This window comes from Hetaerina americana, unplaced genomic scaffold, assembly GCF_022747635.1.
Source record: "Hetaerina americana unplaced genomic scaffold, ioHetAmer1.1.p SCAF_10, whole genome shotgun sequence".
In the NCBI taxonomy this organism is placed as follows: Eukaryota; Metazoa; Arthropoda; class Insecta; order Odonata; family Calopterygidae; genus Hetaerina; species Hetaerina americana.
In genome coordinates this window covers 74,174,458-74,197,191 of record NW_027286070.1, presented here as the reverse complement: position 1 = coordinate 74,197,191, position 22,734 = coordinate 74,174,458, and the positions used below count along the sequence as shown (strand labels likewise).

At 38.1% G+C, this 22,734-nt stretch overlaps 2 protein-coding genes across 2 annotated transcripts in view; both read left to right on the top strand.

Moving 5' to 3' along the window:
- Positions 1-9,035: 9,035 nt before the first annotated feature.
- Positions 9,036-16,275, top strand: Tango9 (transport and golgi organization 9). Its single transcript, XM_071598875.1, has 8 exons — positions 9,036-9,392; positions 9,482-9,629; positions 9,707-9,857; positions 10,176-10,352; positions 10,734-10,844; positions 10,956-11,114; positions 11,629-11,783; positions 15,561-16,275. Exons 1-8 carry the CDS (start codon positions 9,316-9,318, stop codon positions 15,792-15,794), a joined length of 1,212 nt encoding a protein of 403 aa, XP_071454976.1. The 5' UTR covers positions 9,036-9,315; the 3' UTR covers positions 15,795-16,275.
- A 1,487-nt stretch (positions 16,276-17,762) lies between these two features.
- Positions 17,763-22,734, top strand: part of ClC-a (chloride channel protein 2) — a 286,199-nt gene continuing 281,227 nt past the window's right edge. The window contains exon 1 of the mRNA XM_071598874.1: positions 17,763-17,910. Coding sequence (XP_071454975.1) covers positions 17,854-17,910 — 57 coding nt within the window. The 5' untranslated portion in view covers positions 17,763-17,853. The remainder of the gene's footprint in view (positions 17,911-22,734) is intronic.

Sequence of the window (22,734 nt, the reverse complement as noted above, 5' to 3'; positions counted from 1 at the left end):
ACAGCGGGTATATCTATTCAATTTCCCATCTCTTGCTCCTTCCCATGCATACTCTTCAAACTGAAATTAACAATTGTCGACACACTTATCACTCACATCCCATTACTCAATGGGCCATTATTATATGGCCTATATTGCTTGTAGTGACTTTGGTCAAAAAAGGATTTTGTTTTACTTGCATGAATAATGAATGATTAGGTGTACAAGTTTTCTGACCTTTGAAGTAGATATGAGGTGTCCTTAAATCTTAGCTAATAGCAAAGTTACTTATGACTCATTAACTCCAAAATGAAACTAAAAGGCTGTGGTCATCCTTTCACATGGTGCCACTTCAGAGAGGGTTACCATATTGGGCAGCATCCAATGTTTATGTACCAGACCATTACATGTCAAATTCTGTCGCACTAGAAGCTTTAGAGATACCATTGTTATAAGTAAAAAATAGCAAATGACAAATATTACCTAATTAAAAACACATAGGTAATTGTGGACTCCAAAACTTGATGAAGAGAGCGTAAGATTATTATTTTTATGGTGGGATCATGAGCATCCAGCATTAAATTGTGTTATCTTTGAGACCTAAAAATTTCTTAAATGCTCTTTAATGAGGCATTGCCAATAGATGATATCAATTAAATACTGCTCGGCGGGTTATTGACATCAAAAGGAGGGACTCAACAAACTGTTGACGTCATTGATTCCCTCATGAGGGTTGAAATTACATACATTCAAATAATAATAATTTTTATTTGTCCAGAGACCATCATACAAAAAAAATTATACATAGTATAGGACACGTCAATATATACAATAATACACAATGTAAATACATATGCCTATTCTAAGTTTCATGTTCCATGAAATTCCTAATAGAATAGAACAAATTCCTTTGAAGAAAAGCTCTCCATTTTCTTTTAAATAGATAAATGTTTGTGCTGGATTTCAGGTCCTCGTTTAGCTTATTAAACATAAGGAGAGCCATAGATTTAGGGCCTAGTGCGGTGGTTCTAGTTCTTACGTAAGTTCGGTGCAGATCATTTTTAGACATGGTCCCATAGTGGTGAATACCACAATTTGTGTCATACATTGAAAGGTTTACAAAGGTGTACACCAGTAATACATAGATATAAATACATGGCAAAGGTAGAATGTTCAATTTGTGGAATAATGGACGACAAGGAGCATTATGCTCTGCTTTGACAATTAGCCGTACGGCTCGCTTTTGAATTTTAAATATTGTGTCTGCAAGCGGAGAAGAACCCCAGAAAAGGATACTATATACTATACAGGAGTAGATATTTGCATAATATATTGACATGAGGACATCCATTGTTACGGTAAACCTGATGCTTCTAATAAGGAAGCAAATGGTATTCATTTTTTTGCCCAGGTGACATATATGCTCCCACCAGGACAACCGCCCGTCTAGAACTATTCCTAGGAATTTTGCATGGGGCGCTTGGGGAATTAGTTTTCCACTTGATTCAATTGCAAAAGTGGCCATGTTTTTGTTTTTATTAGCAAAGTAAAGTAGTTGGGACTTTTCCACATTTAAATTCAGCTGATTCCTGCTACACCCTGAGTTCAGATGTTGAACGGTTTGTTTAGCATTGTTTGTTAAACTTTGGACTGTAGAGGCAGTGAGTATGATACTGGTATCGTCTGCAAATAGGAGTGGATCATCCCTTTCGTTGGTTCTTATATTCTCAGGTAAGTCATTAATGTAGAGGAGAAACAGGATAGGACCCAGAACTGAACCCTGTGGGACACCTTGGCATACAACTTTACCAGGAGAGATGAATTTTTTTCCATCATGGAGCAATACCACGTGCTGCTTTATTCATCTTATAATCATATTCACATATGGTAGATGTCGTCATTTAGGAACATACAGTTGTTCATAGATAATATAGTATACAGCACAATATACAATCACATAAATACTTATTTGAAAATATTTGCATACATACACTTAGTATTCTACTCACGCTAGACCTTGTAATTTTAGGCTAGTAAAGTCGAGCTCATAATACTCCTCTATTGAGTATAAAGGATTGGAGGTAAGCCAATCACGCAGCACCCTGTGGAACACTACATTGCGGGCTGACTTTACAGATTTTGGAAGCATATTAAACAATTTGATAGGTAGACCTTCAACTTTGTAAGTCCTATCTAGCCTACAGTATGGAAAATCCATATTAGACTTTGCTCTGGTGTTATGGCCGTGAACGTCGGCCCTAGTGGAGTACATACTCGTATTTTCTTTTACATGAACTAATGAATAGAATATATATAAATTGTAGATAGTCATAATTTTTAAATTTAAAAAGAGAGGTCTACAGTGTTCAAGTGGACATGAATTAGATAAGGTACGGACTGCCTTTTTCTGCATCACAAAGATTAGCTTAATATCAGATTATTATTATTATTATTACTTTTTATTTGCCCAGAGATCACAATACAAAAATACCAGGTGGGTGAAGTATGTACATGATATAAGGCACGTCAATGAGGAGCAAAGACACAGGCTCAGTTAAGATACATAAAAGAATAGATGCTCATAGTTACATAAGTGTTTGGTACAAACCCATGAACATCGGCTGTAACATGCACATACAATATCAAATTCAGAAAAATCATTGATCACAAACATGAATCAGACCATTACCATTGCTAGAAACTAAAAGTATGAACTTACTGGTCGGGAATATTGTTGAGATATTCATCAACCGAGTAAAACATATTGCGTTGTAGATATCTTTTTAGTTTATGCCTGAATACGGCAGTTCCCTGTGTATCCTTGATACTTTTGGGTAGTTTGTTAAATAATCTGATGCCCATTTCATTGGGTCCTAATTTCAATGCTTTAGTTCTTATATTCCCATAATGGAAGTCATTCCTGCCTCTGGTGTAATGATGATGATAGGCAGAGTTAAGAGAATAGTTGCCGATGTTATTTTTTATATATAGAATTAAAAACATAATGTAGATGCATGGGAGTGGTAGCAAATTTAAATCATGGAAAATAGGCCTTGATGGAGCATTGTAAGGTTTCCTGGCAATGATTCTAATAGCTTTCTTTTGCATTTTAAAGATGGTTTGAGAAATAGCAGCTGATCCCCATAATATTATACTGTAGGTTATATTTGAGTAAATTTCCCCATAGTACAAATTGAGTAGTACAGTTTTACTTGTAGTTTCATACAGGTGTCTTAATAAGTAGCAAGTTGAACTGATCTTGTGTTGGAGGGCTTTTACATGAGTATCCCAAGAAATATTTGCACATAGAGAAATACCTAGAAATTTGCATTCTGTCACACGCTCAATTGATAGGTGATTGATTTTTACCAGCAGATCATCTGACACGTTCTTATTGCGTGTAAAGTTTACTATTTTACTTTTATTTACATTTAAGTCTAGAAGGTTGTCTGTACACCACTTGTTTATTGCAAGTGTGACAGACTTAGATTTATCCACAAGGCTGGGATATGTTTGTGTTGATATTATTACATTAGTGTCGTCAGCGTACAACACTGGTATTATTCCATCATTATTTGGTAAGCAGTTAGGTAGGTCATTGATGTAAATCAGAAAGAGGAGTGGCCCAAGGGTTGAGCCTTGTGGAACACCTTTGTTAACTTGGTATGCTTCGGATGAATATTTTGACCCATCAACTGATAACACTACTTTCTGACTGCGATTATGAATAAAGGACTTCAACCAGTTTAAAGGACTTCCTCTAATTCCTATTCTATTGAGTTTAATTAGTAGTCTATTGTGGTTTACATTATCAAAAGCCTTTGACAAGTCAAAAAACATTCCAAGAGTTTTGCGTTTAGCATCTAATGAATTAAGTATGCTGTCGATTGCCTGACATATGGCAGTTGTGGTAGACCTTTCAGATCTAAATCCAGAGAATAGATCCAGATCCAGAGAATTTGAAAGTAGGAAGTTTTTTTCGAGATAAGATGCTATTTGCATATACATGGCTTTTTCGAATATTTTAGCAAATGTATTTTGGACGGCTATTGGTCTGTAGTTATTCAAATCATTTACACAGCCATGGTTTTTATAAATGGGCACTACTTTTGATTCTTTTAATTGGGATGGGAAAATCCCTTGTATCAAAGATTCATTAATTAGAAATAAAAGGGGTGCTTTTATGGCTTCAAAACAATGATGAACAACTTTACTAGGAATTTCATCTGGGCCAGTATTGGATTTGTTTCTGAGTGAGGAGACAATAGTTTTTAGATTGGTTTCAGAACAGGGCTTGGCAAACATTGACGATGGTGCATTTGCTAAAAGCACATTGGCTGGAGAAGTAGTTAGGCAAGGAGCTGATACGTAGTATTTGTTAAATTTATTAGCTAGAGATGAATAGCTAATGGCAGTGTTATTTTCAGGGTTACAAAGTTTTGGGAGAGTGAGTTGTGGATTTTTCTTACCTCTACAGTCATTAATTATTTCCCATGCAGTTTTGGACTTGTTATTGAAATTAAGTAACTTATTATCATTATAGGTTCTTTTCGTGGTAGAAATCAGTTTACGGTAATACTTTTGAAATTCCTTATAGAGTAACCTTTGTTCATGATTGTTTGAACTTTTACCGGAGATAGCAAGTTTTTTAAGGATAGTTGAGTAGTGACGGATCTCGTCAGTTAGCCATGGCTTACATTTTGTTCTATGAAATATTTTATGATGTGTTACTGGGAAACACATTTCAAAATTGTGTTTGAAAATTGAATAAAAGTAATTGAAACCTTCGTCTACTGACTTAAGGTCATAGACATTGTCCCAGTTTTGGGACTGAAGAAGGAGCAGAAAATGCTGCATATTTCCATGAGTGAGAGGCCGCCGCCTTGGGTAAGTTTTATCATTTGGGCTATCCATTGGTTGGTTAGTATCGATACTTATTTTCACCATGCAATGGTCTGTTATACCTAGGTCGCAAACAGTTGTGACTACTTTTTCATGGTTAAAGTTGGTCACAGCGTAATCAATTAGGGCGGCAGATGTGGGAGTGACTCTGGTAGGATTATTGTTAAAACATTCCATGCCATAAGTTTTGAACAGATTCAACAATTCTGATCTGTGAGGGGAGTCAACTAAGAGATTACAGTTGAGATCGCCGTTCAGCACGAGTATCCTGTTGCTTGCATATAAGGAGCAAATGAGTTGGTCCAGTTTTTTAATGAATGAATGAAAATCACCAGTTGGTGATCTGTAGATGGAGATGAGCACGAGCAATCCCACTGGAGTTTCATGGAAACACACAGCACATTCAAAAGTTTTTTCTTCCTTCACAGGCACGTGAACTGAGTTAATAGTCCCCTTTATTCTACTATGCACGAAAATGGCCACACCTCCATTTTTATACGTGGCCCGGCAGAATGACGACACTAGGGAGTAATTTGAGAGTGAAATAACCATAAGTTCTTCGTATTTTAATCAATGCTCTGTAATACACAAAATTTCTGGTTCACACTCGTTCATAGCCACTTCAAGCAGGTTTACTTTGTTCCTAAGGCACTGAATATTTACTTGCGCGATTGTTAAAGGCTGCCTAACTTTGACTAACCCTTTGCGGAGGTCAGGCGGGCCTTCAGAAAAAAAAACCTACTGACACAAACGCAGAGATGCATGCCCCCGAAGTCTAATGCCATAAGTAATATGTGAGTGAAAGAATGCATAGTAAGCATTAATTAAGTAGTCCTTACTAACATATAATTTCAATTTCCTGAGCAGAAATAAGGCTTGGGCAAGTTTCTTCCTAATGTGTAGAATATGAGCACTCTATGTTAACTTGGAGTCTATATAAAATCCCAGCAGTTTCACAGGGACAGTATCCAGTGTAGCACATTTTAGAGTACATGGAAGATGCTGAGTTTTATTGGGATTCATATGGAGATTGTTGGCAGAAAACCAGTCCACTGCCTTTTTAAGTATAATAGGAACTCTATTCATCGCATCAGAATGATGGGGGGAACTATGTAGGAAAGTAGTATCATCCGCATAGAGGACACGTGTCAGTAATCATATTGGGGCACAAGTCATTAATCATGACCAGAAATAAAAGAGGTCCAAGCACAGAGCCCTGAGGCACACCCTATTTAATATTTAATGGTTTTGACTGCTTACAATCAGATAAGTAGGAAGAAATAAATTTTAGTTCAGTATCCTTAAAACCATAATATTTCAACTTATTTATGAGAATTGTGTGATTAACACAGTCAAAAGCCGAAGAGAGATCACATAGTGAGAGAGCCAAACATTGATTACCTTCAAAAGCCTTAATGATTTGCTTTATAACATATTCAACAGCTTGAGTTGTACATTTGTTGGGTCTGAAACCAAACAGTCGGTGTAAATAGATTTAAAGATTCAAAAAAGTCCAGGATTTGGGTAAATACAACTGATTCAATGATTTTTGCAAGTGGAGAAATAATTGTAATAGGACGATAATTGTTTGGAGAACTGATATCACCACGTTTGTGAATAAGAATGACCTTGGAAAACTTCAACTGATCAGGAAAATAACCAGACTGGAGAAAGGGGTTATTGACAATAGCAAGAGGGTATGCTAACCAGTCAATTACAGATTTGATTGAATTATTTGAAAGCCCAAACATATCTTTACAATTAGAATTCTTGAACTTTTTCACTACTTTAATTATGTCTATCTGAGAAACTTCTTTCCATTGAAATATAGAATTGGTGGTGGGAGTATTGCATAATAGGTTATTAGCAGTGTTAGCTGAGGTTTGATTAATATTATTTATATCAGCTATATTATTGTCAACCGAACTAATAAAGTAGTTATTAAAAGATTCAGAGTCTATTGGAACATAATCAGAGTTTTTACTTAATCCTGTTTCTTTTTTAATGGTAGTCCAGGCTGCTCTGCATTTGTTTGATGCATTATTAATGTAGCTAACATTGGCATGACATTTAGCCAATCTTAACTCAGTATAGTAGTCCTTCTTTTGGTTATTGTAGGCTTTTTTAAGATCATCACTACCACATAGCTTATACTGTTTATATAAGTTGAGTAAATTCCTTCTCTTATTCTCAAGGTCAATATTAAACCAATTTGCCTGTAGATTGGGCTTATGTTTCAGCTGAATTAATTTCTTTTGGAATGCACATTCAAACAATAACAGGAAATGACTAAAAAAAGTTGCAAACTTTCTTTCACAATCAGTATAGGTCAGCAGGGCATCCCAGTCAGTATTATTGAGCAAAGTTATAAAGTCATAGACATGGTGTACAGTCATCTGTCTAACATACACAGTTTTGGAAGTTTTGTTATAGCTATTAACACACAGCTTAGAATACCATGAAAAGGAGATTGCAAAATGATCAGAGAGCATGGGGTCAAAGACTTTGAGAACACAGTCGGATTAATCAGTATTAGTGATTACATTGTCAAGACAGGCATTCAATCTAGTCATTTCCGAATTGGCACAATATAAATCAAAGCCCCTGAGAAAAATGTGTAGCTGAGTATGATTCCTTGAAAGGCAATCCATGTCAACATTTAAATCGGTTCCTATAACGATAGTTGTGTGAAAGTTTTGAAGATAAGTTGAAACCTTCTCAAGCTGTTCACAGAACACATCAAAGTCTCCATTAGGAGAACGATAAATAGATGCCACAATTAATCTCAGCCCTTTAAGGTACACAGCAAATGCTGAGTATAGAACAACTTGTTCTCTATCCGAGAGGAAGTTTTTCTCAAGGCACCTGAACTTCAGTATAAAATTACCAGTTACACATTCAATGCTTCAATATAGAGAAAATTTTTCAGAAAGATCAATTGATATTGGCAAAGTCAATAGTGAGACGAAGGGCCTGGTGGAAAAACACACGTGGGAAGTTTCAAAACTATTTATTTATTTAGAGATTTGCTCATTTATTTGTTAGAGTTAAAAAATTAGCTAGTATGTAATTTTTATGAGTTCTTGAAATATTTTTGCAGAAATCTAAGGAGCTAGGTTATGGCCAAAGTTGTGGCTATAGAACAAATGTGAACTACAGACGGAGGGATTTTGGAGTGTTAGAATGGCATTTTCTAAAGATATGTAGTCAGAAGGTTATGGTGATGACTTTGGCTGGAACCAGTGCCATATGTTTTTATATTTTCCCTAACAAGCATTATGCAGACATTTACAAGCGTGGGCATAACACTTAAAGGCCTTTAATAGGTACCTACTCATTATTGGTCTGCAAACTGACCATTTGAAGAGACTGAGAATAAATGACTGGCTGGATACATTCTTTCAAAGACTTTTGAAGTGGTCAACCAATGCATTAGAAGAAAACATTAGAGATTCAATTCCTGAGTCATCACATAAAGGCAAGTACTCATAAGTATCCACTCATCCCGGCTGCTTTTTTCTACCCCAATGATGCCATGCCGAAGCAGGCTCTCCAGTTGCTATGAGGCTGCAATCACTCCAAAGAATACTAACTCTGTATTAAATGGGATCCAGAAATAACGATCATATTAGATCAGGATAATTTTTACAGTGTGTATCAAAGAGAAACTTTTGATTAAATTGGGCAACAGGGACTAGTTTTCAGACCAAGAACATGCATATTATTTTTTAGACCATGTCTGATATGAAGGAAATGAAATTTGAATTACATGACTTGTAATAATCGCGGTATATTTAGGATCCGTTGGAATCCTCAATTCATTATGAAAACCATTGATTTTTATGTCGTGTGATATTAGCTAAAATGGGACAGTTAAGTCCAGCACGAAAATCGTTCCCGATTTCGTGCAGTTCACGTTCCCAGCAGAGCTATCAAAGATTTAAAAGACAAAGTTAATATTTTGTTGCGAGTAGTTCATGTTCATAAATCAATGTATACTTGCGCGATACAAACGGAATCATGAAACTTCCCAAAAAATCTTTTTTATAATTTTGCGCCTAAAAATAAAGAATTGTTATTGGTTCCACGTTTGCCTTTCATTTGCCTACTAATTGGGCGTTTTTAGCTTGTTTTTAATTTGTATTGTCATATTTCGCTTTTCTTTTCTCAATTGTTAGCCATCTCAGCTATTCTCGATTGTGTAGTTTTTATATGTATAATCGAAGTATCTCCTGTTGTGTGTATGCCCATGTTTTGTGATTAAATGGTTTGTAGATTATGACTCAGACACTCCTGCTTCGCAGGCAAAGTCCCCTCTAATGTGTCATTCGCCCGTATCATTCATTGATGAAGCATTTTATTTGATCTGAAATACTGGATGAAGCTCGTTAGGACGGAGGGATTGAATATTTTCGAATAACAACTAAAGCAACAATGGCTTGGTCTAAATATCAATTGCTTTTGGCAGCTGCGATGATCTTCACAGGTTCCCTTAATACACTATCAACAAAGTTTGTATCGACTTTGGGAAATGGACATGACATATGTACTATACTGTGATTACCCATGCTATACGTTATTTGTTGTGTATCTCTAATAGGTGGGCCGATAGAATGAGCTCCCGAAATAGTGAAGGGGAAGTTAAAAAATTCGATCATCCTTTTTTACAAGCTTGTGGAATGTTTGTCGGAGAAATTCTTTGCCTGTTGGCATTCAAGTTTCTCCATTTATACGCGATTTGCAAGAAGGTATTATTTAGTTTCTATCTTATTAATATTGTAAAAACCAAACGGTCTCCTAAATTTCCTTTTTTGTAACATTGCAGGATGGAAATCGGAACGAAAGAAACCCCAGTGAAAACCAAAATTTTAACCCTCTAATATTTCTACCAGCTGCTTTATGTGATATGTGTGCTACTTCGATAATGTATATCGGTCTAAATCTTACGTACGCATCTTCTTTTCAGATGCTTCGAGGTGAGGCATAATTTTTGATTTTACGAATTTAGTTACGGTTAATTCCATGCTACTTAAACTAATCCTATTATTTGTTCGACATGTTTTCGAAGCCTTTCGATCAGCTGTGATACAATTCGTTTGAATTATCTACATTAAATGCACTTGATTGAATGAATGTCTCGTTTTATGTGCCCCTCACTCGTCGATCGATGCTCTTGACATCATTAAGTTTATCTTCTGAATTAGAATTTGGAAAGTCAAGATGAATAAATAAGTAGTGTTTTATAATGAAGGGTATTGTCACAATTAAGGTAATGACACAAGGTTTCTTTTTAGGTTCTGTGATAGTCTTCACTGCCCTGCTCTCCGTTGCTTTCCTTGGAAGAGTTCTTTCTTGGAGGGAATGGGGTGGAATATACTTCATTATAGTTGGTCTGACAGTTGTTGGTGTATCTGATTTCTTTCAGGGCTCCCAATCGGGTGAAACTCTTGATAAAAACAATGTTATTACAGGTAAGGCAAATCATTCCCTTTATTATGAAAATTAGATTAAAAGATTAGTATTAGTATTGGTGAAATTTTGATATAAGTTTGTGTAAGTTGTATTTTTTTGTTTAGGAATGTAATGTGATCCCAGCTGGATGTTTTCTCGTTAATATTCTTAAATTAATTTACTCTTCTCAGCAATACCTCTGTATTATTTTCAATTCCTAAAGCGGTACCACCAAATTTATATTGTTTTCCGCATGCAATAAGAAATGGAACAGTAGGTTTGTCATTTCTATGCCCATGTGTAATTTTGTATTTAAGTTTTTGGTGAGATTACGGCTTCTGAAGAATATTTTTGGTATTTTATTATTTGGAAAGGTTACTCTATAATATTTTGTATTCCAGGCGATGAATTAATTATTCTTGCCCAGATTATTACTGCATCACAAATGGTGTATGAGGAAAAATATGTTTCCAAGTACAATGTACCACCTTTGCAAGCTGTTGGTTGGGAAGGTAAGTGATATTATTCAATATTGTGGATTCTTAAATATGAAAAAATATGCTTAAAATCTGTTGTTTGTATTTGGTGATTTTTCATGTAATTATCTTTCCTCTGTTTGGCAGGTGTATTTGGATTTCTGGTACTGTCGCTTCTTCAGATACCATTTTATTACATTTATGTTGGAGAACCATTCAGTGGAAACCCAAGAGGTGTCTTGGAGGATGTTATTGATGGATTTGTGCAGCTCTCCAATAACCCTCTTCTTGTTTGTGCATTTGTTGGTGAGAGATATAGTCTTTAATGGTCGTTGATGCCTCAGCCAATTTAGAGGTGTCAGTGAAGCTATATTGGTTTAAGGTACTTGCTGTGTTTATGTCATTGGATGCTACGGAATTGTGGTATTGGCAGGGGACTCAAAGTGGGGTAGACAGCTTCCCTGGAAATAATTTAGAGTGATTTCTGAAGTTGCTCCACCACAATTCAGTAATTTACTACCATTTTGCACGGTTTGAGAAGTGCCTGTTAGAATGGTGGGGTAACTATACCAGATTGTAGCAGATACATAAGTATTATTGATATGAGTGCTTATTCAAACTCTGTTTATTTAGTTAGATTGGAATTTTTTATCTTGATTGTAATGAATTCAATTTTATTTATTTATTTGTCATCTCCTTTTTGTGAGAAAAATCCTGTCAGTTTTGATCACAATTATTCCTTGAGTTTCATTTTTTCCCAGTATATCCCTGTGCGCAATATCATTTGTGTGATGCTAATGTGGTTTATCTATTTTCTCAGGTACCATCATTAGTATAGCATTCTTTAATTTTGCTGGCATAAGTGTCACAAAGGAAATTTCTGCTACCACCAGAATGGTCTTGGACAGTGTTCGTACTCTAGTTATCTGGGTCGTATCATTGGCACTTTATTGGCAGCAATTCCACTGGTTACAGGTAAGCAACATGCATATAGTTACATATTTAGATTAGGTAAGGGCAATGCTGAAACACCGTTTGCCATTAGATCACCAAAATTAAGCAATGATGGGCCTGGGTTGAGATAAGGTGGGCGACCTTTCAACTTGGTGCTGGTTACCTGTCTGCTTGTATGTCAGGTGGCACAGTGGACCAAGAGGTCAGAGGAACTTGGGCTCCAGTTGATGGCTCACCAGAGTGAGGATGTATTTTAGAACAAGCAAAATAATTACAGAATAAATCTTACAAGTTTGTTATTTTGTTCCAATTTCAGTAATTCAATAATGCCCAATTTCAATAATTCAACAATGGAAAACCTGGTCAGAAGTGGACAATCGTTAACCAATCTAATACCAGTTTGCGTAGTGGTCGGCTGTTTCCCTGGGCGGTTGCAAATTTCAGTGAAATCCATTTGTTGTTAAAGCACAAGTTATTTGAATCATCTAGAAATATGTGTGTGCCATTAATTAGCATTAAGAAAACTTGATTTTGGTGTAGATTCCATGAAGTGGCTGAGAGAATTTATGATTAAGTATTTCATCCATGATATTTTAGAATTGAAATTGCAAATAAATTGGAAATTCTTCCTTGTAGTCATGAATATTAGCACAATAGAAGTTTATTGCTTTTGTGGGATTCAAAATTTCTACCAATTTATTTGTGATGTGTATAAATTCCGTGGACAATAACCAGTTTTATGTGCTCTTGGACATGGGGATATTTTTGAGGTAGTGCACAGGGATTGAGATGGTGTGGTGGCTAATGTATCCTGGCTTCTCACCCAGAGGTGGTGTCTTGATCCCCACTCGAGGTGTTAGTGGAAAGCACTTTGACTGAATACAACGTCCGTCAAATGGGACGTTATAAACTGTGCACCCCTAGGTGCCTTAAGATAAGATTAGGCTGACGCTGAGTTTCTCTCCACCCTTCCTCCTCTCCCATTCTTCCCTAATGGCGCAAATGATCCTAGCTGTTGGTTGCCACCGCTAGAACTTCTACTACTGAGGTAGCACCAGGGGGGCACCCAAAATTAACGGAAATTGGGCAGCAGTGGGGAGCGAGAGTGGGGAAAGCCTTTGTTCGGCCGGTCAAACGTCAGGCTCACACCACCTGCATCAGCATGCCCCTCTTATACACCTGCCTCAAACAAACAGTGCCAATCTTTTTGCAATGGTGAGTCTCATACTCATGAGAGCATAAAGACTGCAGACTTGGAAGTCTCCTCAGAGTCTGAATATTTTGTCATAGATGATATCTTCCTCAAATATGAGGATAATTTGAAAAGTTCTTGGAATGGATTAGAAATAAATGACAGTGAAACCTATGTGAAAGTCAAGGTCAACAAGGAGGTCATCACCGACACTGATGCCTGTATAGTAATAGAAATGAACGACTGAACTCCATGAAGCTTTTTTATTTTTCAATGTAGTCTCCCTGCAGACTAATGCCCTTGGTTCAGCGATGTTCCAATGTCTTGATCCCATCTCGAAATTAGATTCCTTCGGGTCTGCAAAATACTAGTCTACTTTAGCTGTTAGTTCTTTGTTTGAAGGGAATATCCGCCCAGCGAGAATAATTTTGAGCTTGGGAGAAGATGGAAATAACGTATTTTTGCCCTGGAAACAACTCTAATGTGCGGGCGTGCATTGTCTCGACGAAAGATGACTTTCACCCTTGCCTACCAAACCTGGCCTTTTCTCATGTATCTTTTACTGTAGTTAGTCCAGGAGGTTAGCAGAATATTGTCCAGTAATTGTTTGACCAGTAGGAAGATAATCTACCAGCAGAATCCCTTTTGCATTCCCAAAAAACGGAAGCCGTCACGTATGTGGCCGACCATATTGCGTTTTGTTCTTTGGTTGTGGTGGATCAACATGTTTCCACTGCTGTTTTGTCTTTGGGGTATAATAATGGACCCAAGTTTCATCTGTGGTCACAAACCGGCCAAGAAAATCTCGTTGGTTTCTCTAAAAACGGGTCGAACATTGTTAGGAAGTTTCCATTCTGATGAGTTTGTGATCCTTCATCAAGAGTCGTGGCATCCGTCTGGCAGATAATTTTCTCATATCCAATTCCATTTCTAAAATGTGAAATTCCCATTCAGATGACATCCTTACAGCTTCAGTTGATTTCTCCCACTGACATTCGGCCATCCTCCATTATCATTTAATGCACTTCTGCAATAATTTCTGGGGTAGGGGCACACGTTGGCCGACCACTGCACAGATCATCATTTAAGCAGTCCCAACCAAACTTTAATTCGTTTGTCCACTCGGCAGCAGCTGAATATACGAAGGAGCAGAGTTCCGTAGACTTCTGAAAGTTGGCATGAATGAATTTCCTTTGCTTTCATACCTTTCTTAACAAAGTGATAATAGCGGTAATAGTGTGGTGGCTAGTGTCCTGGCTTCCCGCCCAGGTGATCTGGGTTCGAAACCTGGGAATGGCAGATCTTTTTCATTGGTATCTCGATACCTACTTGAGGTGCTTTGGAGAGGGTACTTTAAGTGAGTACGCCATCCGATGGATGGAATGTTAAACTGTGGACCCCAAGGTGTCTTTCGGTAAGAGAAAGCTGATGCCGAGTTTCTCCCCACCCTTACTAAATTTACATCCGTCCCTGATGGCATAAATGACCTCGGCTGTCGGTAGCCTCGCCTAAATCTACTACCTTCTTAACAAAATATTTAATCACTGCTCGAACCTCCATTTTTTCCATCTTCACGAGTCACTTCATGAGAACAGCAACAGGGAGGCATCAGCACCATGGGTCTCTTCCCTGATCACTCATGTGTTAAGTGTTTACTCAGAAAGGATTGCCTATTTTTTTTAAGTAATCTACCGGTTTTGGATGGACACAGCTACCAAATATAAATTTTGTGACTCCCAACAACACACAATCCAGCAATCTACTCTACATAAAGTCACTCTTCATCTCTGAGTTCTTCCTTCCTCCAATTACTATGCAGGAAAGTCATTGCGCTAGCACTGACGTCTTGTGGTGATTCCTTTCAAACTACCATTGCAAATGATAGTGTTTAGCTTGAGGTATTACAGCACCGAACTGTTTCGAATATATCGTATTAAAGAGGGCATAGTAGTGGGGAAATTAAAAAAAGAATTATATTAACCAATGAAAGATTTACGAGAAGAGAGTTTTTGATGGGCATACTACTGAAGTTGGGTAGAAAATATTAGCAAAGTCTTCAATATGTGGAATAGCATGTCATGGATATGAAACCAGGTTTTTGAGGCAAGAGGATGAGCATTGACTGAAAGCTTTGGAGATGTGGGTGTGGTGAGGAATGGAGAAAATAATTTGGGCAAAGAGGATGACAAATGCTGATGTTTTAAATGGGATGGATGGAACGGGGAAGCTGCCGGGGGAATCCTAAAAAGGCGGAGAAAGTGGATGGAAGAATAGGTGCAAGCCCTGATGGAAAAAGGTTTCCACTTGCCTCTCTCTAAAGACAGGTTGTGGATAAGGCATGGGCCACAGGCTATAAGATGCCAGATTCAAATTTATACGACTCCTTGGGAAACTCCAGACTTTTTCATGTGTGTGGTTCCATCTAGGAGAGCGCATGGAGGATGTTGCTGGAACCCACCCTCAATTTGCTACCCAAGAGGGGCTGACTTTTGCCCGAGGTTTCACTTCTCAAATAATCTTTTAGGTTTAATAGAAAATGTGTAAGTGAAAAAGCCAACCAAATTGTTCCTATTTGGACTAAACTAACTTCTCACCATTTTCCACAGGTCATTGGTTTCATTCTACTAATAATCGGGATGTACGTCTACAGTGATGAAAGGGTTACTCCATCCACTTTGTCACTTCTCCACCGTGCGCGATTGTTGCGGCGCAGCTCGTCTGTTGAAGTTTTGTCGCGGTCCGCGGATGAAGAAGAAGCAGAGAGAAGGTTTCACCCCAGGGTTCCTCCAGTTTCAATAAATTCACATCCAGGAGATGAGCTTAACTTCTCAAATGCGTGATATTTTTCTAATGCTGTTTATGACTGGAAAGAATGCAATAGGAAACGATGACTCTTCATCCTGTACACGTTTAAAGAAAGTAATTTTGTGAATTGATGCGAAGGAGAGAATCATGGATGAATGTGTCATGAACAAATATTTTATGAAAGGTTGAGTACATGTCGATTTCATTGTTGTTAATTGCCTGATAGTAAATATTCTCTTTATTTGGAATCTCTAATAAATTTGAGCAAGTTTATTCATGCGACATTCTCATTAATGTTTTTCTTAACCTCAAAAATGTAGGTGTTTAATGGTAATGACTAATTTCAAAGATGATTAGTGATTTGTTGACTATAAATGGAAATCATACTCATCTGAATGAATGTCCTTGTAAAATGTGATATATATATTAAATAGTTGATATATTTGTTTGTGGCAATGACAGATTTATGGAGAATGTCTATATTTTCTTAATAAAGTACTTCATTTCAAATGTTAACTGTGTATTAGGGAATTATTATGCTTTATTTTTATAGAATAATACAAGAACAGCTGCTTATGCAAGTAGTCCAGTCTGGTCCAGTATTTTCTTCCTCCGACATATAATCATAGGTCTATACATTTATTCTCTCTGCTCTGAATTTCATGGGCCCTGGTGTGAGATGAGCTCCTCTTCTATCGAAACCATACTTTGGGTTGATTACTATGGTGGGACTTGACATTCAGCTCGTCAACCAGCTACTAGAAAACACTTATTTTACCTGACTTTACATGGACTATTTGAATATCTGAAAATTTGCATGAATCTATTTCATATACCACTTCAAAATAATTCACCCAAATGCATCTACAAACTGAACAAAATATAATTACATTATTGCCAGGAGTGTCACATGAAATAACCACACCTTTTGTAGAAAAGAAGTTGAAGTACGGTGTACATCTGTCTAGATCAAGACATTCCGGCCCAAAATCAGGAAGCCTGCAGACTGTCATGTATGATAACTTGCTAATTTGAATCATTTGATTTGTTGTAGCTTATCTGGCTCTTTTTGACCAAGGGTTCGAGGCACCACCATGGCAGTATTCCCGTTTCGTTTCTGAAGCTAAAATTTAGATGTACTTAACATGTTCGTATATGCAAGTATGGTTACACGAAAGCCATGCGAAGGGTCTTTTAAAGTAGTAATTGAAATAAATAGGACCTATGAAAGAGGTAAAACCTGGATCGCTTGGGCATTACCGCTTCGTTGTATCGAATGCTGATTGTTAACAATATGAATTCGTTAAAAACCTTCATGAACATTTGTTGAATGGTTTTTACCCACTAAATTACAACAGCTTAATAGTTAGGTAGATTCCCGATTAAGTTTACTTATTATTATATACGACTTAATAGAATGTGATGTTGTAAGGGAATGAAGTTCATTGGTCGCTCATTTCCATTGCTTGTGGACAGACTTTATCCGACAAAAAGCCAAATACAGATATGAGCCCAGAAATGAACTAATTTCATTCAAATATACTTTGACACAAACGACATCGATAACGCACGTAGTTGAAGGCCCAACCAAGCAAATTACAGGTGTTACTACTTATTATGTATTCGATTAGAGTGGCAAGTTAACCTCACGGTCAAATTTTACTCGTAGCTTCACACGTAATTCAAATAAACAGCTTAGCAACTTTTGAGTCTCGCTCACAACCGCCTTTAAGTAAGAAAAAGTCAAAGTCACATATATATTCACGATAAATCAATACTAGGTATTAGAAAATCATTAATATCAAAAAGTAAATCGCTTAAAATGACAAGACATAAGTTTGAAAACAATAATCAAGCAAGATTCACCCTTGCTGAAATACTATGTTCTAAAATAACAATTTGGTGAACACTTGATTTGACTTGTTTAGTATCTCTTAGCAGCCAACAGGTGGCAGGGCGCTCAGGATCGTGGTCGCAGTGTGTATTAACTGCTCGTAGCGGAAAGTGTGTATTGTTTGAGTGCGTGAGTGACCGGTTTGTTCCCTTGAATTGTTTGTTCCCGGTTTGTGTAAAAGGAAAAACTAAACAACCAAGATGCCTTCACGTGGGAGAATGCCTGTACAAGAAAAGTTGGGATATGAGCACACTTTGGTAAGCTCTTAAATATATTCATCGTTATTTTTATTAAATATCATCACTGTCTATTCGATCCGTCCTCCTCCCAAATGCTATTACTTTTCATGCATATCACGAAATCCACTTTATTTTACTTCTCTCGTTTTATATGAAGATTTATTCTGAATGCAATCAAATCTGACATCGATTTGGTATTAAATTGCAACCACCTGCATTGTCTTATGATTGTATACGAAATAGGAAGAGTGAATGTGGATTTGAGTTGAAACTCAATAAAACTGTTACTTCACTCGGAGTTGCTCTGTTCCGCAGGAAACATTTTTGAGGTGAAAATCTGTGTGCTTATACTTATTGACTTGCACCTCGGATGTATCTCTAACGCACCGGCAGAGCATAAAATGACAGGACGAATCTGCGAAGTGGCAATAACCTGTTCAGGCAGAGATTTTGTGCTATCCACATACCTAAGTTTTGCATTTGTGTGCATTTATTGTAGATCCGTTTTATAAGCATGTTACCATGGCAACCTTTAACGGAATTCAGATGTTACAACATCCACGTAGGCTGGAATGGGAGAAGGACGCACCACAAGGATAATGAGAGATGAATACCCGGAGACAGTGAAAGGAGTAGACGGCTTTTTCTCTTTCGATGGACGACACATTTCATTTTGATGCTGCCGCTACCCCAACTTGGGACAGGAATTTAATTATGTTACGCCTGCAATCATTTTAACGCATATTAGTTTAAGATTTTAGTTTTTAGTATGAAAAAACAAGTTGGATTTGGAAGAGAAGATAAACGGATGATCTCATTTATGGTGGTTGTACGCATGCCCCTGAAATCTGGATGAACCATTGTTATCAAATTTCCTAGGGACCAAACCACCAAAGTCGGCGCAACATCCACACTCGAAGATTGATTGGCCTGGAGCTCTTCACTTTCGGGCGAACAGATAGGCAACTAGATAGGTAAAACTACTAATAGGTTGCAAAAATAGCCACTCGAGACGTTTTCAAAAGTGCGCAAGCGGGCTCTGCATGTCATTATACTACCTTGATCAAAAAGTTCCCGGAATAACCACCGTGTGGCGCTCCCATCGTTCCGATTTGAGTTTTGTTTTTTTTGTTAAATTGGTACATCTGTTGTTGATATTCCCTTTAAATCTTAGTGTCATAACTTGACATTTGCAAAAGTTACGGTCGGTTTTCGGTATGTCCATCAGTGCTTCCTGCGATTTTTCCATTACTTCCTCTCGGCTGCTAAAACGCGTTCCCCGTAATGGTTTTTTAACTCGATTGAACAGAAAGAAGTCACAGGGAGCCAAATCAGGTGAATTCGGTGGCTGTTGGATGGTATTTGTTGCATTTTTCGTCAAAAAATTACGAATAATGATAGCACTGTGCGACGGTGCGTTATCATGGTGCAAAATCCACGAGTTTTCTGCCCACATTTCTGGTCTCTTTCGGCGAATTGCTTCACGCAAACGTCTCATAACGCCCAAATAATACTCTTTGTTTACTGTCTGGCCTTCTGGCAAAAATTCATGATGCACTACACCGTTGTAATCCATGAAAACCGTCAGCATTGCCTTCTTTTTTGACTGAAAACGACGTGGTTTTTTTGGTCTCGGCTCATTTGGTGAACGCCATTCACTTGCCTGATGTCTGGATTGCGTGTCGTACTCATAAACCCACGTCTCGTCTCCAGTAATGATCCTTTTGATGAATGTGGGATCGGATTCAGCCTCGCAAATCATGTCTTTTGCGACGACAACACGATCTCTTTTTTGCATGAAATTGACGTCTTGTGGAACCAACTTTGCTGCTACACGACGGAAACCCAAATCATTAACCACAATGTCTTGGGCGGATCCATAGGCAATGTTCAAGTCCTCCGCTATTTCTCTGATGGTTAAATTGCGGTTATTGACCAACATTTCTTTTACTTTATCAATTTTTTCACCGACTTTCGATGTCGATGGTCTGCCACTGCGTTCATCATCTTCGATTGACTCACGACCACTTCTGAACCGCTCGTGCCACTGGTAAACGACCGTTTTTTTTAGAGAATCGTTGCCGAAACACTTTTCCAACATTTCCAACGTCCGTGCGCCAATAAATCCGTTTTTTACGCAAAATTTAATACAAGTTCGTTGTTGCAAATTTAAATCCATTTCTGAAATTGTAAAAAATCGCCAACACACACAGAGATAGATGTACTCTTGGCTACGTAACTTTTGCAAATGTCAAGTTATGACACTAAGATTTAAAGGGAATATCAACAACAGATGTACCAATTTAACAAAAAAAACAGAACTCAAATCGGAACGATGGGAGCGTCACAGGGTGGTTATTCCGGGAACTTTTTGATCAAGGTAGTATTCCGTCTCACTGAATCGTCAAATAGCAGTAAGGCGTGATTTTAGAATTTTGGCTCCAACTTATAGAAAATCTTGTAAACTTTATTGTAACTTTTTGGACTCGACAGCATTTTGCGTTCATTAAAATCGATAATTAGTCATTTTTCATTGGAAAGTTAAGAGAGAACCCTTAAGGAAACATTGGAATGCCTGTTAATCGACTCTTTCCGATCTTTTCTCAATAGTTTTGATTATCATAGGGTAGGGAATGAAATACTCCGAACCGCATGCAGATATTCCGTAAATACAATCCGTCGTTATATTTCGTGTCCAATGCGTTATATGTCGAAAGTAATTTTTAGGGTATGAAGCACCGGGAGAAGCAAAAGTAGACCATGAAGCCTTTTCCCGCGGAAGGCGAGTATTAATTCTCCGTTTGTGTGTGGCCTGAAAGCCCCTGCAAACGAAGCCCCTCGAAGAAAGCACATGTAACATCGCTGGGGAAACTGCGACTACTTACTTGTATGCTACCCTCTTAATGAGTTATGTTGTATCGAGTTCAAGCAATACTTTGCTGCGTTACTTTCCGAGCAACGTTTGGGGCAGTGAATGCTCTCGGTTCTAATTGGAAGAGGGTGGAATGCTGGGAAATTGAGGGGGGGGGGGGGGGGGGAGGAAAAGAATGGGCATGCTGCCTCATCTGGTATCTTTTAAAAGAATTATATCGAATTGTTTCTCTCATTCGTCATATAATAATGGGGCCTTGAATAGAGGTATGAAAGAGTTTGTTGTTTTTCATAAAGATTATTCGTTTGAAAGATGAAATTGTACGCAGCGCATGCCTCGTCTGTATCTATTTATCTTTATTTTAGTTGATAAAGAATTGTATTAGTAACAATTGAGTGTTTTCTAGAGAATCAGGAGTGATTAATGAAAAATCAGCACGGTTTCCGGAATGTTTGATCCAGCGCGAGACTCAACGTGCGCTTTTTGATCACGATATTCTTATTTCGGGAGAGGGCAATGCTCCGATGGACGCGGTTTTTCTAGATTTAGAGAAAGCCTTCGGCAAAATACATCATAGTAAACTATTCTCAAAGCAGAAAGCATAGATAAAAATATCCGGGGCTTTATTAAAGAGTTTTTGAATGGTCGACTACAGAGAGTAGTTATAGATGGAGTTAGCTCTAATGCAGCAGAGGTTACTTCGGGTGTTCTCCAGGGAAGTGTATTCTGACCTCTTTTATTTTTTCTTTACGTTAACGACATCGACTCTGTAGTCACTAGTTAACTGGTTTACCTTGGTATCCGTGATCCTGAGGACAGCAGCTTTATCAGATGGCTTTAATGCTATTCATCGCTGATGCGACCCTGGGCAATCAGAATTCAACTTAAAAAAGTGGTAAAATTTTGGGAAAAGAACAATTTCCTCCCGGACGCCCAATGCATTGGGAACACCAGTATAGAAAGTGTAAACTCGATTAAATACTTTTAAACATTACGCATTGACTCGTTTAACGATTACACATTGGGATCAAAGGCAGGCCATGCATCTTAAATGAAAGATCTGGTGCTTTCCCGGCGTATGAGTTGGGTGAATTCTTCTCGGGTCTTCCACCGGGTCAATGGCTCCATAGCTGCCGACGTTTCGATTCCCGACTCGGTCATCGTCATCAGGGCTTCTGATTACCGTTTCGCCGAAAAATGTCCGATATATATTTACCCACCGTCATCAGGGCGCCTCGTGATTGGCCGAGCGTTCTGCCTTGTTTCCCTGATGCATTTCAGAATAGGGAAACATCATGCATCATGCAATATGAAATGCATCAGAAGCCCTGATGACGATGACCGAGTCGGGAATCGAAACGTCGGCAGCAATAGAGACATTGACCCGGTGGAAGACCCGAGAAGAATTCACCCATGCATCTTTAGCTTGGACCATAAAAATGGCCTTTAAATTTGATGTCGTGATCATGGAAGTTCTGCTTACACATTGAAACATAACTTTCGAGTCGAAAGCATGCCAAATAACCTCGACGGCTTCATTAGAATGCGTGAATACTCGTCACCTTCATGGCACTTTATGCTTCTGCGAATTTTGCAATGATCTACATTGTGTTTGCTTGTCTACTGTACATTGTCTTTGCATCTATTTCTATGCATTCTCCGGCGCGCCTCAATGGCTACTCAATGTGCATCTTTCAGGGATAGAGGCGAAGGGCGGTGTGTTTGGATTGGCATATCCAAATTCCCCCCACCACCGATTGCCAGCGAACGCGGCTTTTACGCCGCGCGTTCGGTTATGGCCCAAGCCCCGTGAGTTAGCATGGTGCCTCTCTGAAGGTTTCCGTCCCAGTTAGTGAGTGCTTTCGACAGTGCGGACCGGAGAAAGGCCCACTTACCTGTCTCTAAGGGCCTTCGCTCATTCACTCGGGAGTTCGTCGCTTTTATGACGTGCGCTTCCGTGGCGAAATGGT

What these genes read in the sequence shown, in the direction of transcription:
- Tango9 (XM_071598875.1), top strand. Translation starts at nt 9,316, where the DNA reads ATGGCTTGGTCTAAATATCAATTGCTTTTGGCAGCTGCGATGATCTTC. An exon ending in TTCTTTTCAGATGCTTCGAG is followed by an intron (nt 9,858 to 10,175) that starts GTGAGGCATAAT and finishes GTTTCTTTTTAG; the next exon opens with GTTCTGTGATAGTCTTCACT. An exon ending in TCTTGTTTGTGCATTTGTTG is followed by an intron (nt 11,115 to 11,628) that starts GTGAGAGATATA and finishes CTATTTTCTCAG; the next exon opens with GTACCATCATTAGTATAGCA.